Source organism: Symphalangus syndactylus, chromosome 4 (genome assembly GCF_028878055.3).
Source record: "Symphalangus syndactylus isolate Jambi chromosome 4, NHGRI_mSymSyn1-v2.1_pri, whole genome shotgun sequence".
NCBI classification, from domain to species: Eukaryota; Metazoa; Chordata; class Mammalia; order Primates; family Hylobatidae; genus Symphalangus; species Symphalangus syndactylus.
This window is the reverse complement of record NC_072426.2, coordinates 61,643,661-61,657,692: the sequence shown is the minus strand read 5'-3', so window position 1 is coordinate 61,657,692 and position 14,032 is coordinate 61,643,661. Positions and strand designations below refer to the sequence as shown.

At 40.8% G+C, this 14,032-nt stretch overlaps 1 protein-coding gene across 18 annotated transcripts in view; it reads left to right on the top strand.

Annotated features, from left to right (window-relative positions):
* Positions 1 to 14,032, top strand: part of ALPK1 (alpha kinase 1) — a 158,556-nt gene that overhangs the window by 143,064 nt on the left and 1,460 nt on the right. For all 18 annotated transcript variants that reach the window (XM_063637990.1, XM_055274850.2, XM_055274853.2 and 15 more), the window contains 6 exons: positions 956 to 1,051; positions 2,551 to 2,655; positions 4,135 to 6,268; positions 8,822 to 8,975; positions 12,179 to 12,341; positions 13,402 to 13,588. In XM_063637990.1, the coding sequence (XP_063494060.1) occupies positions 956 to 1,051; positions 2,551 to 2,655; positions 4,135 to 6,268; positions 8,822 to 8,975; positions 12,179 to 12,341; positions 13,402 to 13,588 (2,839 nt within the window). The remainder of the gene's footprint in view (positions 1 to 955; positions 1,052 to 2,550; positions 2,656 to 4,134; positions 6,269 to 8,821; positions 8,976 to 12,178; positions 12,342 to 13,401; positions 13,589 to 14,032) is intronic.

Here is a 14,032-nt window from a genome sequence, read left to right as displayed (position 1 = left end):
TGTCTAGTGCTTCTTTTTCTCCTTTCCTGTATTTGTCTTTGGATGATTATCTCTTTATGACACAATTCCATTTCTCATATATCGATTTCATCTGTCCTATTTTTATTTATTTTTCACAAGCATAGGGCCAGGTACAGTTAGTACTTCTGGGTCTTGCTTCATCCTCACTCACAGCTAGACTCTTGGCGCATAGATGGTGTTTTTATAATCATTTGTAACTGTCCATTTATATATTTATCTCTACTGGTCCATTCATTTATCTGTTTTGTTATATATTTCGTCTTTACTTGATTGCATAGCAAAGTTGAGATGACCAAGTTGCTCATATGTAAAATCAGTTTTCTTGAGTTGAGTGGGTGAAGACTTCAATTGTTTATATAGCACCTTTATTCAAGAAATTGAGAAAGGTCACCTGCCTTCCTACTTGACATTTTCATTTTCTGGAATTCTGTGGGAATAGTCTCATTATCTGAAACATCTGGTTATTACATTTCCCTGAGCTGTGTAAGCAATTGCTGTCTACGATTCTTTTACAATACAGGCTGTGATATGAACTCTTCCTTGGGCCAGTTATTCAGGCCTAGCAGTAGGGACAAGTTAGTATTGATCATCCAGTGAAACCCAACTGAGAAGTAGCTGTGTTTACTTTAGGCCCATGTGCCCTAGGATGTGTTGATCTTTCAAGCTCTGTGGCAGCCAATTTAAAAGTATCTCCAAGTCAGGGCATTAATTATTACACAATGTATATATATGTCAAAATGTCACATTGTATCCCATAAACATGTATAATTATTATATGTTGATTTTTAAAAATAGTATCTCCAATGTCATAGTAATAAAATATTAATAGGCAAACAGTTCATATGGAGGGATAATCATAGCCTTTAGGCCATGGATGAGAGCAGTAATCCACTGTGAATTCCCAATCTGTGACTTGTCTGTGTTTTTCTTACAGGGCCTCTCCACGTCGCTAGGTATACTGGCAGACATCTTTGTTTCCATGAGCAAGAACGATTATGAAAAGTTTAAAAACAATCCACAAATTAATTTGGTAATTATCATAACACTGAGTGGCATCACCTGTAAAACTGTCAATGGTGTCCTTGGTGGTTGGTTAGTGGGTGTCTTTCTCGGGAGATTGGGAGGCAGGGAGCTCAGTGCTGCCCCTCCTAGACAAATGGGGGGAATCCTGGGGAGGAGTCTTGTGGGGTCCTATTTGGCTTTATTATCCCAGCGCCTAGCACTGGGAGAGCGCCTAGACACTCAGAGAGTGCTCAGAAAGTTACTGGTGAATGAATGAATGAATGAATGAATATCAACAAAATGATTTTGAGCCTCACTTCTTTCCTTTCAAAGTATCACAAAATTCAGTTTCCAAACTTGGGCCATCTTGATGATAAAGGGGTAATAATTTTAAAACTTTGTAATCACCATCTGTTCAAATCAGAGCATCAGTCCCTTGTTCCAGGCTTTCGTCCTTGATAATAATGACTGCTAATTTTTATATATCACTTTACGACTCAAGAAAGTATATGTATATCCACATAAAACCCTATGAGGAGGGTAGAGCAAAGTGTATCATTCCATTTTAGAGAAAAATAAAATGCAGTGCAGAGAAACTAACTAATCTCTGCAGTTTACACAACCAGTAAGAGAGAGAACTGGGAGCTGAGCCCAAATCTCTGACCAGCCCAGAGAAGTGACAAGGATGTTCTGCTGTTCTTCACATTGTGCTTAAATGGAGTTTTTATCATTGTCTATATTGCCATTTTTATTCAAGACCCATTATTAAAGATACCATTAAATCACAATGGTAATCATGCTCAATACTAATTAGTGTAGCAAAAGAACACATACAGCTTGCTGATGGTAATCTGAATCTACGATGTTGCTTTTTCTGTTTGACCAAAACAGGAGGATCATGTTCCTTGTTCACTGAAGTTATCCCTGATGACCATTTAAAATTGCAAACTTCCTTCCCATCCTGGACCTCCCTAACCCCTTCTCCATTTATTTTCTCTCCAGAACACTTATCATAATCTCAAATACTATGCACTTTACTTGTTTTGTATATTGACTGATCCCACCCCCACAACAGAAAGTAAGCTCCATGAGGGCTCACTGTCTGCTATCTCCCCTGTGTCTAGAACAGGCCCTGGAATGTGGAGGTACTCCTTACATATTTATAGAATTAATAAATGAATTCTAATTTCTGTGAAATCATCAATTAAAGGGCTCTTTGCCAAGAGCAGTACAGAAATCAATTAATATGGCTGCAAAATGTTCAGTTCCTTTGAACGAAGAACTGCCACCATCCTCCAAAGAAGCTCACCCAAATTATTTTGTGCAGGTGTGTGTCTGCTGGGAAAAAGGAAAGTCAACACCTTTTGGTCTTTAGACCCGCTTACTCTTTCTTGACACTGTTCTGAACGGGTTGCAGTGAGGAGTCCCTTGAAATCATGAAAGAAAAGCAAAACCATTTCATAGCCTGTTTTTTGCTCATCGATAATTAATTATCTCCATTCCACTTACCCTCCTGTTTTCTCACAGAGCCTGCTGAAGGAGTTTGACCACCATTTGCTGTCCGCTGCAGAAGCCTGCAAGCTGGCAGCTGCCTTCAGTGCCTACACACCGCTCTTCGTGCTCACAGCTGTGGTAAACAGAATGCAGCCACTCCTCAAACCCCCACAGGACCTCTCCCAGGGTGCTTTCTGATGTAACCAGTGAGAAGGGAAAGGTTTAACCTTCAAATAGGCTTTGTGTCTCATCAGTGGCAATTGTGATAAGACTCCACACCACATATGGAAAAATTTTATTGGTCAGAGTTTTGACAGCCTACTAGGAGCTAAATTAATTCAGCCCAAGGATAGAATGTTGTCTGTTGTGAAGCAATGGTTCCCAAGCCTGAGTGCACATCAAAATCACCCAAGGAACCTTCTCAAAATACGTATTCCTGCCAGGCATGGTGGCTTATGCCTGTAATCCCAACACTTTGGGAGGCCAAGGTAGGAGGATGGCCTGAGCCCAACATTTCAAGACTAGCCTGAGCAACATGGTGAGACTTTGTCTCTACAAAAAATTAAAAAATAAAAATTGGCCAGGTGTGGTGGTATGCGCCTATAGTCCCAGGTACTGGGGAGGCTGAGATGGGAGGATCACCTGAGCCTGGAAGGTTGAGTTTGCAGTGAGCTGAGATTGCACCACTGCACTCCACCCTGGGTAACAGAACAAGACCCTATCTCGAAAAAGAAAAAAGAAAAAGAAAAGAAAAAAATACTACACATTTCTGAGCTCCACCCTAGATCCACTAAATGCAAATCTCTGGGGTTGGTATCCAAAAATCTTTAATTTTGGAATATTGTCCAGGTGATTCAAATGAACAGATACATTTGGAAACCAATGCCCTGTTGTTTCGACTATTAAATGAATGATGTATTCATATATAGCATCCTTATTTGCATAGAGAAACTTATATCCATTTCCATGGATAGACTCTGTTAAAACTAACAACAGCAACAAATACAAGCCTATCATCTTTAATCAAAATGTATCGGCCGGGCGCGGTGGCTCACGCTTGTAATCCCAGCACTTTGGGAGGCCGAGGCGGGCGGATCACGAGGTCAGGAGATCGAGACCACGGTGAAACCCCGTCTCTACTAAAAATACAAAAAATTAGCCGGGCGTGGTGGCGGGCGCCTGTAGTCCCAGCTACTCGGAGAGGCTGAGGCAGGAGAATGGCGTGAACCCGGGAGGCAGAGCTTGCAGTGAGCCGAGATTGCGCCACTGCACTCCAGCCTGGGCGACAGAGCGAGACTCCGTCTCAAAAAAAAAAAAAAAAAAAAAAAAAAAAAAAAAAAAAAGTATCAAAGATACAATAGGATGGTAATTGAAGCTAATTTCTTACCCCTTCATGCCAGCCAGTCGCTTATATCCCCATCCCTGCTTCTGATTCACCAAAAAGGCCTCGGGTCCTTAACTCAATGTTTGCCTGTACTTTTTCCTTAGAATGTATGTGGCATATGTTCATTTTTCTATAATATTTCAAATGACTGTCCTCCAGAAATGAAAAGTTTGTCCTGATTCACTTCCAGTTTTCAATTCAATATCTAATTTGGTATTTGGTATTTTTCCCAGAATATCCGTGGCACGTGTTTATTGTCATATAGTAGTTCAAATGACTGTCCTCCAGAAATGAAAAACTTTTATCTGTGTGAAGCCAAAGAGGCCTTTGAGATTGGCCTCCTCACCAAGAGAGATGATGAGCCTGTTACTGGGAAACAGGAGCTTCACAGCTTTGTCAAAGCTGCTTTCGGTCTCACCACAGTGCACAGAAGGCTCCATGGGGAGACAGGGACGGTCCATGCAGCAAGTCAGCTCTGTAAGGAAGCAATGGGGAAGCTGTACAATTTCAGCACTTCCTCCAGAAGTCAGGACAGAGAAGCTCTGTCTCAAGAAATTGTGTCTGTGATTGCCCAGGTGAAGGAACATTTACAAGTTCAAAGCTTCTCAAATGTAGATGACAGATCTTATGTTCCAGAGAGTTTCAAGTGCAGGTTAGATAAACTTATCTTACGTGGGCAAGGGGATTTCCAAAAAATCCTTGACACCTATTCACAGCACCATACTTCGGTGTGTGAAGTATTTGAAAGTGATTGTGGAAACAACAAAAATGAACAGAAAGATGCAAAAACAGGAGTCTGTATCACGGCTCTAAAAACAGAAACAAAAAACATAGATACTGTGAGTACTACTCAAGAAAAGCCACATTGTCAAAGAGCCACAGGAATATCTTCCTCCCTAATGGGTAAGAATGTTCAGAGAGAACTCAGAAGGGGAGGAAGGAGAAACTGGACCCATTCTGATGCATTTCAAGTCTCCCTGGATCAATATGTGGAGACTGAGACTGAGCCATCAGACTACAGCAATGGTGAAGGAGCTATTTTCAATAAGTCTCTGAGTGGCAGCCAGAGTTCCAGTGCTTGGAGCAACTTATCAGGGTTTAGTTCCTCTGCAAGCTGGGAGGAAGTGAATTATCACATTGATGACAGGTCAGCCAGAAAAGAGCCTGGCAAAGAACATCTGGTGGACACTCAGTGTTCCACTGCCTTGTCTGAGGAGCCAGAGAATGACAGGGAAGGCAGAGCTGTGCATTCGTTGTTTTCACAGCTTCATGATCTCTCTCTTCAGGAACCCAACAATGACAATTTGGAGCCTTCTCAAAATCAGCTGCACAAACAGATGCCCTTGACACCCTTCTCACCTCATAATACCCCAGGCACTTTCTTGGCCTCTGGTGCAGGGCTTCTAGAAGGAGCTCCAGAAGGTATCCAGGAAGTCAGAAATATGGGACCCAGAAATACTTCTGCTCACTCCAGACCCTCATATGGTTCTGCTTCTTGGTCTTCTGATTCTGATAGCCCCAAGAATATGGGCACACATCCTTCAGTCCAAAAAGAAGAAGCCTTTGAAATAATTGATGAGTTTCCAGAAACCAACTGTGATGCCAAAGACAGGCAGGGGGAAGAGCAGGGAGAAGAAATTAGTGAAAGAGGCTCAGACCCTACATTTAAAGCTAGTCCCTTCTGGGTTGACCCAGAAGGAGAAACAGCAGAAAGCACCGAAGATGCACCCTTAGATTTTCACAGGGTCCTGCACAATTCTCTGGGAAACATTTCCATGCTGCCATATAGCTCCTTCACCCCTAATTGGCCTGTTCAAAATCCTGACTCCAGAAAAAGTGGTGGCCCAGTCACAGAGCAGGGCATCGACCCTGATGCCTCCACAGTGGATGAGGAGGGGCAACTGCTGAACAGCACGGATGTTCCCTGTACAAATGGTCACGGCTCTCATAGACTGTGCACTCTGAGACAGCCGCCTGGTCAGAGGGCGGAGATCCCCAATTCCTCTGTAAGCGGTAACATCCTCTTCCCTGTCCTCAGCGAGGACTGCACTACCACAGAGGAAGGAAATCAGCCTGGAAACGTGCTAAACTGCAGCCAGAACTCCAGCTCATCCTCGGCGTGGTGGCTGAAATCACCTGCATTTTCCAGCAATTCTTCTGAGGGGGACAGCCCTTGGTCCTATCTGAATTCCAGTGGGAGTTCTTGGGTTTCATTGCCGGGAAAGACGAGGCAAGAGATCCTTGAGGCTCGCACCTTGCAACCTGATGACTTTGAAAAGCTCTTGGCAGGAGTGAGGCATGATTGGCTGTTTCAGAGACTAGAGAATACGGGGGTTTTTAAGCCCAGTCAACTCCACCGAGCACATAGTAAGTAAAACCTTTTCAGTAGTTCCCCCCTCAGGAAGCAGCTATGTTGGGGCACTCTGAAGAGCTTGGTATGTAGATCACTTAAAGCTCATGAAAGGTATAGACTCCTGGTGTGCTTTGTGAGTTCACAGAGAAATGTATACTTCAGGGGTCTCCCTCACTCCGTGTGATGGACCTTAATGGTTGTAAAGTAAAGAGGCTTGCTCAGACTACCTTGCATGCTTGAGGTTTGCTCTAAGGACACACAAGGTAGTGAGGGAGACAGGAAACTTAGAGGACTCTGGCACAGCTATCACTAAGGGTTGAAAACAGCTCTGGAGGCTGTCTCATCCACTCAGCATCTATCTTCTTCATTGATTCTCATTACCAATCAGGTGGTTTTAACAGGCTGGATACCATATTATCTGCTCAGCATCTATCTTCTCCTTCGAGTCTTTTTACCAACCAACTGATTTTTCTCTATCTTTCCCCATTAGAATTCTATGGGGACACGGTTTGACCTAGTTAAATATCATCTTTCTATTGGGCAGAGCCTTTTTACACCTGTCTACCTAAGTGGTTTCTTGCCAGCCAGTTGGTTGGTCAAGTGCGTCCTCATCTTGCATTCATGATGCTATAACAAGATGCCATCAACTGGGTAGCATATGAACAACAGAAATTTATTCTTCATAATTCTGGAGCCTGGAAGTCCAGGATGAAGGTACTGCTTTCTGGTTCATTGACAGCGCCTTTTCTCTGTGTCCTCACATAGTGGAAGGGGGAAGGGTTTCTCTGGGGTCTCTTTTATCAGGGCACTCATCCCATCTATGAGGAATCTACCCCTCAGGACCTAATCGCCTCCCAAAGTCTCCAGCTCCCAACACCATCACCTTGTGGGTTAGAACTTCGACATGTGAATTTAGGGGGGATAAAAACTTCCAGACTACAGTACCCCTACTGTTGCAATCAGCAGCTACTTCTTGCCTAAGGAACAGCCCAATGTCACTGCCCAAAGCAGGAAGCCTGGGCTGGAGCCACCTAGTAGTCAATGTCTAACACAGCTTAAAAGTGGTAGAGAAGCTGAGAGGAAGACAGAAGGAGATTCTTCTCTTAGCCCAGGAATCACCTCAAAATGCCCTCCTACTATACAGAAAAATGATTTGACTGATTAAAAAAAAAAAAGATTGTGAAGCACATCCCAGAAGAAACAAACTACATGGATTGCTAAGCACTGGCTACTAAATAGCAGTTCTCAACCCTGGTGCCACATGAGAACCTTCTGGGGAGCTTTTAAAAACTTCCAGTGCCTCACCCCAGAGATTTCCATCTAATGGGTCTGGAGTGCGGTCTCAGGGATCATTATTTGTTATGAGCTCTCTGGTGATTCTGCTTAAAGCCACTGTTAAGAGCTTCTGCTTCAGAGTATTCCAATGTTTTGCCTGCCACCTTGAAGTCGGACTAAAATACGAATCACGTTGTCACCAAAAAAAAGCAAAAATTTCCAGCAATAGGGTTTTCTTACTAACTGTGAGATTCTGCAATTTTGGAATCACATTTATTACAATGAGGTAACTGCTTTCTTGTTATTTGTTATTGTTTGCTAATTTATGGATGAAATACATTAGAGGAAGCAAGGCCCAAAATGGCAGAAACAGAACAATGATTCCCTTCCTCTTTTCTTCTCTCAATTTATCACCTGTCCTGCATGTGGACAGACAACTCACCTTCCATTTCCATCTGGCTTCTCTGAGTCACCCAACCCTGGTCACCATCTCGCCCAGCCCATAGGCATCCCCTTCCCAGAACTATCAGTTTATCTTGCTTTAAGTATTTTCTCTCCCATGTGTCCCATTCATTTATCTATTTTCACAATCTAGACAAAAGTCTTTGTTCACTTCATTTTAATTTCAACCAAAGTGTTGCACTCCTTCCTTAGGATTCATGTGGGTCTTTCTCCTCAAAGAGATGCTTTCTTCCTTAGCACTGTTCTTCCTTTCTATAAGGTGGAGACTGCCCCTACTTTTTCCTCTTATCTTTTCCTTTTTTCAGTTGAGTTCGCATGTTTTTACAGTAGCTACATTTTCTCAAATGATTTCCAAACTTTCTCAACTTAAGGAAGAGAAAATTAGGGTGCACTTGAATATATAATGCTAGGATTCCCAGAGCTGCCATCAGTAGTAGCTTCTATTATTTGGGATCCCCAGGTAATGATAGTAAGTTGCAAGCATGTGTCACTTGTCCCAAAATGGTCTGTGGGGTTTTCTGATTTAAAATTCCTTTATTTTCCACTACTTTCATATAGAATCTTCATGCTTATCTTAATCCTTTTTCATCACAAATAAGGGATTTTGTGACCCAAAGGCTATTCCTCATTGTAATTTATAAAGTGTTACCTTTTTATTATTTCTCACTAACTTTTTAATACTGTAGTTGTCATAGAAGAGATGAAAATTAGAGAAAAATGTATAAAAAAGTGAAGATTTCAGGTGAGCTGGTGTAGGACCTGTGTCACATCAGCTTTATTCATGAATTGTCCTTTTGAAAATAAGATTCATTTTCATCTTTTTTTTCCAGCTGCTCTTTTGTTAAAATATTCAAAAAAATCTGAACTGTGGACAGCCCAGGAAACTGCTGTCTATTTGGGGGACTACTTGACTGTGAAGAAAAAAGGCAGACAAAGAAATGCTTTTTGGGTTCATCATCTTCATCAAGAAGAAATTCTGGGGAGGTATTACTTAAAAACATTTGTATAACTAATGTAAGATGAGCTAACCTTGCCCTTCTGTTAAGTAATCATTCATGAGACTTTGTAGGGGCTGAAAAACTTGGCCAAAATGTATTTCCAGATTTCTACTCCTCTTTCTTTTCATTATTAATTGATTAACAACAGTTACTATATACTGAGGACCCACATTATATCAGCTGTTTTGCTGGATGTTTTATCTACAGGACCTCAAAACCATCAGGTAAACATTATTGGCCATACTGTACTGATAAGAAAAATAAAGTTCCTGGCCACATGACAGGCCAGAGAGCCTTCAATATTCACTAAAAATGCTGGCAAAAAAGGTAAATTATGAAAAGCACACTTTTAAGTAAATAGGTGAGCCTGATAAAAGGCAGGAAAATCCTGAGTCCAGGGATGAAGCCTGTTCAGGGATATAAGTGATTGCTGAACCCTTTAGGGATCCCGCATAGGAGTTTGAGGCAGGGGTGGAGTGAGGGTGCAGCCAGCGACAAAAGCTACACCCAGAAGGGAATGAGTTCAGATACCACTCATACAAGCAGGGACTCAGGAATGGCTACATCCCCAGGATAAAGAGTATCTTTAAAAACCACACCCCAGTGAAGTAAATGCCTGGAAAGTTTTTGATTTGGCCTTAGTTCTTAATAAAAATTTTAAACAAAATCTCACCTGAAAAATTAGTAACCACAGGTGGTCTTCATTGGATTTAAGACATAATTTTATATCATTTGTATATTTTAAAAGACCTATAAGCCATAACTCTTCATTTAAAGTTGGCCTTGTTATTTGCTCAAATCCAAATAGTGTAAGAAATAAATAGAAATAGAGAAATCAAGTGACTCTGTAAGCAGTGGAAATACATTTCTTGAAAAGATTATTGATTATTATTATTATTATTATGGTAAACATATGCGAGGCAGGCCCTGTTTTAAGTGATTTATATGCTAATTCAATTAATCTTCACAAAACCCTCTGAGGTTAGATGCTATTATTATTCTCACTTTACAGATGAGGGAACTGAGTCACAGAGATGTTAAGGAATTGCCCAGAATCACATGTCTAAGCAGTAGGGGCATGTGCTGATGCTTAAATTGTATCTCCCAAAACTCATATATTGAAGTTCTCAGTACTTCAGACCATGATCTTATTTGGAAATAGAGGGATTGCAGATGTAATTGGTGAAGTTAAGATGAAGTCATACTGAGTAGGGTGGGCCCCTGATCCAATATGACTGATATCCTTATAAAAAGAGGAAATTTGGAGATAGACACAGACACAGAGAGAATGCCATGTGAAGATTGTAGTTATGTTGCCTCATAGCAAAGAACTGCCAGAAGCTGGGAGAGAGCCTGAAACAGATTCTTCCTTAGAGCCTTCAGCAGGATGATGGCCCCACTGGAACTTTGATCTTAGACTACTGTAGGCTTCAGAACTGTGAGAAAATCAATTTCTGTTATTTACACCACCCAGTTTGTGGCACATTGTGACAGCAGCCCTGATACACCAGAGTACACCGTAGGAGGACCTGAGATGAGAATAAATTGAGAATAAGAGGCGTAGAGAATGGAGTGACAGAGTTCAATATATTTCTGATCAGAAGAAAATAACAGCAAGAGAGCAAAAGCAATATTTGAATAGATATTTTCTGGTAATTTTTCAGAATTGCCAAAATACACTAACCTTCAAATACAGAAATCACAATGAATCCTAAGGACAGAAGGGAAAGGAGAAAAGAAGCTAGAAGGAAGCAGGAAGGGAAGAAGGTGGGCAGTCAGACATCCTGTGTACCTAGTTTGACTAGGTACACAGTAGTCGAACTCCAAACACTAAGGACAAAGAAACCATTTTAAAAGCAGTCAAAGAAAAAAGACAGATTACCTACACAGAAATGTCAATTTGACCTACAGCTGGTTTCTTCGTAGCAACAATGGAAGTCAGAGGCAATGGAAGTCATATACTTAGTGCAACTCTCTTTTATGGAGGAAGGCGAAATAAAGACATTTGCAGCTTAAAAGGAAAAATGACCATGGCAGTTTACCATGAACAAATCCTTACTAAAGAAAAATGATCCCAGAAAAAAAATGGTACAAGATGAGAGAAGATATGGGCCTCTGTTCTCAGATTGATGATCCCCTGCCTAGGACTGGAGGTCTTCTGGCAGAATGTTCAGGAAATGCTCCAGTAGCCAGTACTCACAGGGTTCACTCTCTTGTGCACACCTCTGCCATCAGTCAACAAAATTCTGAATTAGTTCAAACCCTCTGTAGGTCTTGGGGTCTCTCCATAGAAGGACTGCCTAAAGCACTGGTATAGCATCCCTATTACAACTGCTCCTCTGCAGGCTGCCTTCTGAGGCCATACTGCAGCCTCCACTATCAGATTTCCTTTCTGGTCCTCAGGAGTCTGAATGGCCAAAACCACAGCCTCCTTAAGTTCCATTATTATGTGGGATTCAGAAATTCCTGGAGAGAGTTTACTCTGGTTGAAGTCTATGACTCAAACAATTCCCCTTGATTTTTGGTGGTCACTCTAGGCACATGTGAAATTACTCACAAATTCACACCAGTTTACAGCAAGTATAAACTACAGTAAAGTGCAGCACTGTTTTGCTTCTTTCCGCATGTAATCATTTACTGCCTTGTGTCTTCCCACACCAACTGTGCTATTAGCTCTTGAAATATACAAATCATGTCTCACACTTTCTTTGAGTCACTCAAGACTAGCACAGTGTTATACACATAATAGGTGTTGATGGATAATAAGTATTTATAAGAATGAAGTAATCATAAAAGGAAGGGATAGAGGAAGGCTTCAGATTGATGAACTGACTATATAAGGCCACACTGCAAGGAGTGGAAGATATTGACTCCAGAATCCATGCACATTCCAGTATACTTTGCTGACCCCCTTGTCTTACCAGAGGTCTGGAGAATTTCTACATTAAGCAACACTTTCCCTTCATAATCAGTATCATTCGAGGTCAGCTAGAATGAGTGTGTTCCATTGTTCAAGTAGCTCTTACAAAATTATTTGAATCTTGAGATAAGTCAGAATAACTAATATTCACTGTCTAAGGCAGAGAAAGATCTTTCAAGCATTTCTGCATATGTCTTTTGATCTCCTCTCTCTTACTCCATAGTAAGACCACTTTCGCATTTTGTTGTGTGGATTTTCTTTGTTCATAGGTATGTTGGGAAAGACTATAAGGAGCAGAAGGGGCTCTGGCACCACTTTACTGATGTGGAGCGGCAGATGACCGCACAGCACTATGTGACAGAATTTAACAAGAGACTCTATGAACAAAACATTCCCACCCAGATATTCTACATCCCATCCACAATATTACTGGTAAGATTATCCTGAACACATCATTTGGATCTTCCAAATCACACTTGAATATCAATTAATCTGAGTATCTGGTTCCACATATTCAGGCTAGCATGTTTAGCAAACTATCCTTGTGCATTGTCCCTGTACTTTCGAAGAGAGAAAGAACCCTAAAGATTGTATCTGGTGCAAACTATCCCCTCAACATGATGCATAAATCCTGTTTTACATCTGTTGGCCTCACCCCTTGCAACCAAGTGATTACTAAGTCAAAGCTTACACACCTTCAGCAAGAAAAAATAATTGTTCTCCTTTCACCTTCAAGTAATCCTAATTGTTAGAAAGTTCTTAGACTTAGCCCAAATCTATCTTTCTCTAACTTCTATCCATGGATTACAGCTCTCCCTCCTGGGACCATGAAGACCAGTCTCTCTTCACTAACATACCCATTTCAATAGATAAAGGCAAATATTCCCATTGAGTTTTCTCTTCTTTGAATCAAGCATGCCTTGCTACCCTGAATATATTAGATCCTTAGTGCATTCATACTTGCAGTAATTTTTTCATTGGCCAGAGACATTTTTAGACCCATCTTTTCCTAATCGTAATAATAATTATCATCCATTTCATACCTTCTTTATGTCACTCACTGTGCCAGGCAGTTTGCAAACCTTAACTCTAACCTTTGAAACAACTCCACAAAGTAGCATAGAAACACCTAAGCTGATATTTCAACCTAGAGTCCCAGAGCATGATCTAACTTCATGTCCTGGTAACCTAGCCTCCAGGACAGGTCATGTCATGGCCTAAATCTTAAGTGAGCAGTTTAATATGTGAATAATAATAAACTTAAATTCTATGGCATGCCACATGCCGTGTTAAGCATTTTACATGCATTTCCTTGCATAATCCCTTTAAACAAGCCTAAAAGGTAGTTATAATTATACCCACTTTACCCATGATGAAATTGAAGCTCAGAGAAGCAAAGTGGCAGAGCCTAGGTTCAAACCAAAATTTACCCAAGTCCAAAGACAATGGCCTTTACCATTATGCTGTAATGTTTCTCGTTGGTATTTTTCAGATTTTAGAGGACAAGACAATAAAGGGATGTATCAGTGTGGAGCCTTACATACTGGGAGAATTTGTAAAATTGTCAAATAACACGAAAGTGGTGAAAACAGAATACAAAGCCACAGAATATGGCTTGGCCTATGGCCATTTTTCTTATGAGTTTTCTAATCATAGAGATGTTGTGGTCGATTTACAAGGTATGTGAAACTGGGAATTATTTTTATTTTTAATATTATATGTAAATGTGAAGTTTTGTAACTAGCTTCCCTAATCTTTATTTAATAGATTGTTCCATGTATAGGCTACTATTTGGAGTTAACTTAATTGATCTTACTATATATAGCAAATAATTCCTGAAAGAAAAATATGCCCAAAACTTCCACAAATGTCTACAGTATCACATAATCAGTGAGAGGGTCTGGCTTATGTTCTGTTGGGATTTGTTCCAGAGCATATCTGTAACAGCTTTTTTTATTTCACTCAAGTAGATTTGAGTGATGTATATTTCATTGCATTTTTTTCACATGTCAAAATCTTCTTTCCACTTTTCCTTTTCTCCAGCCCCTTATCCTTATTAAAAGTGTGATGTTAGGTTTCATAATGGGGGTCATTATAGAACAGAAATCTGTATCCTTAAGCTA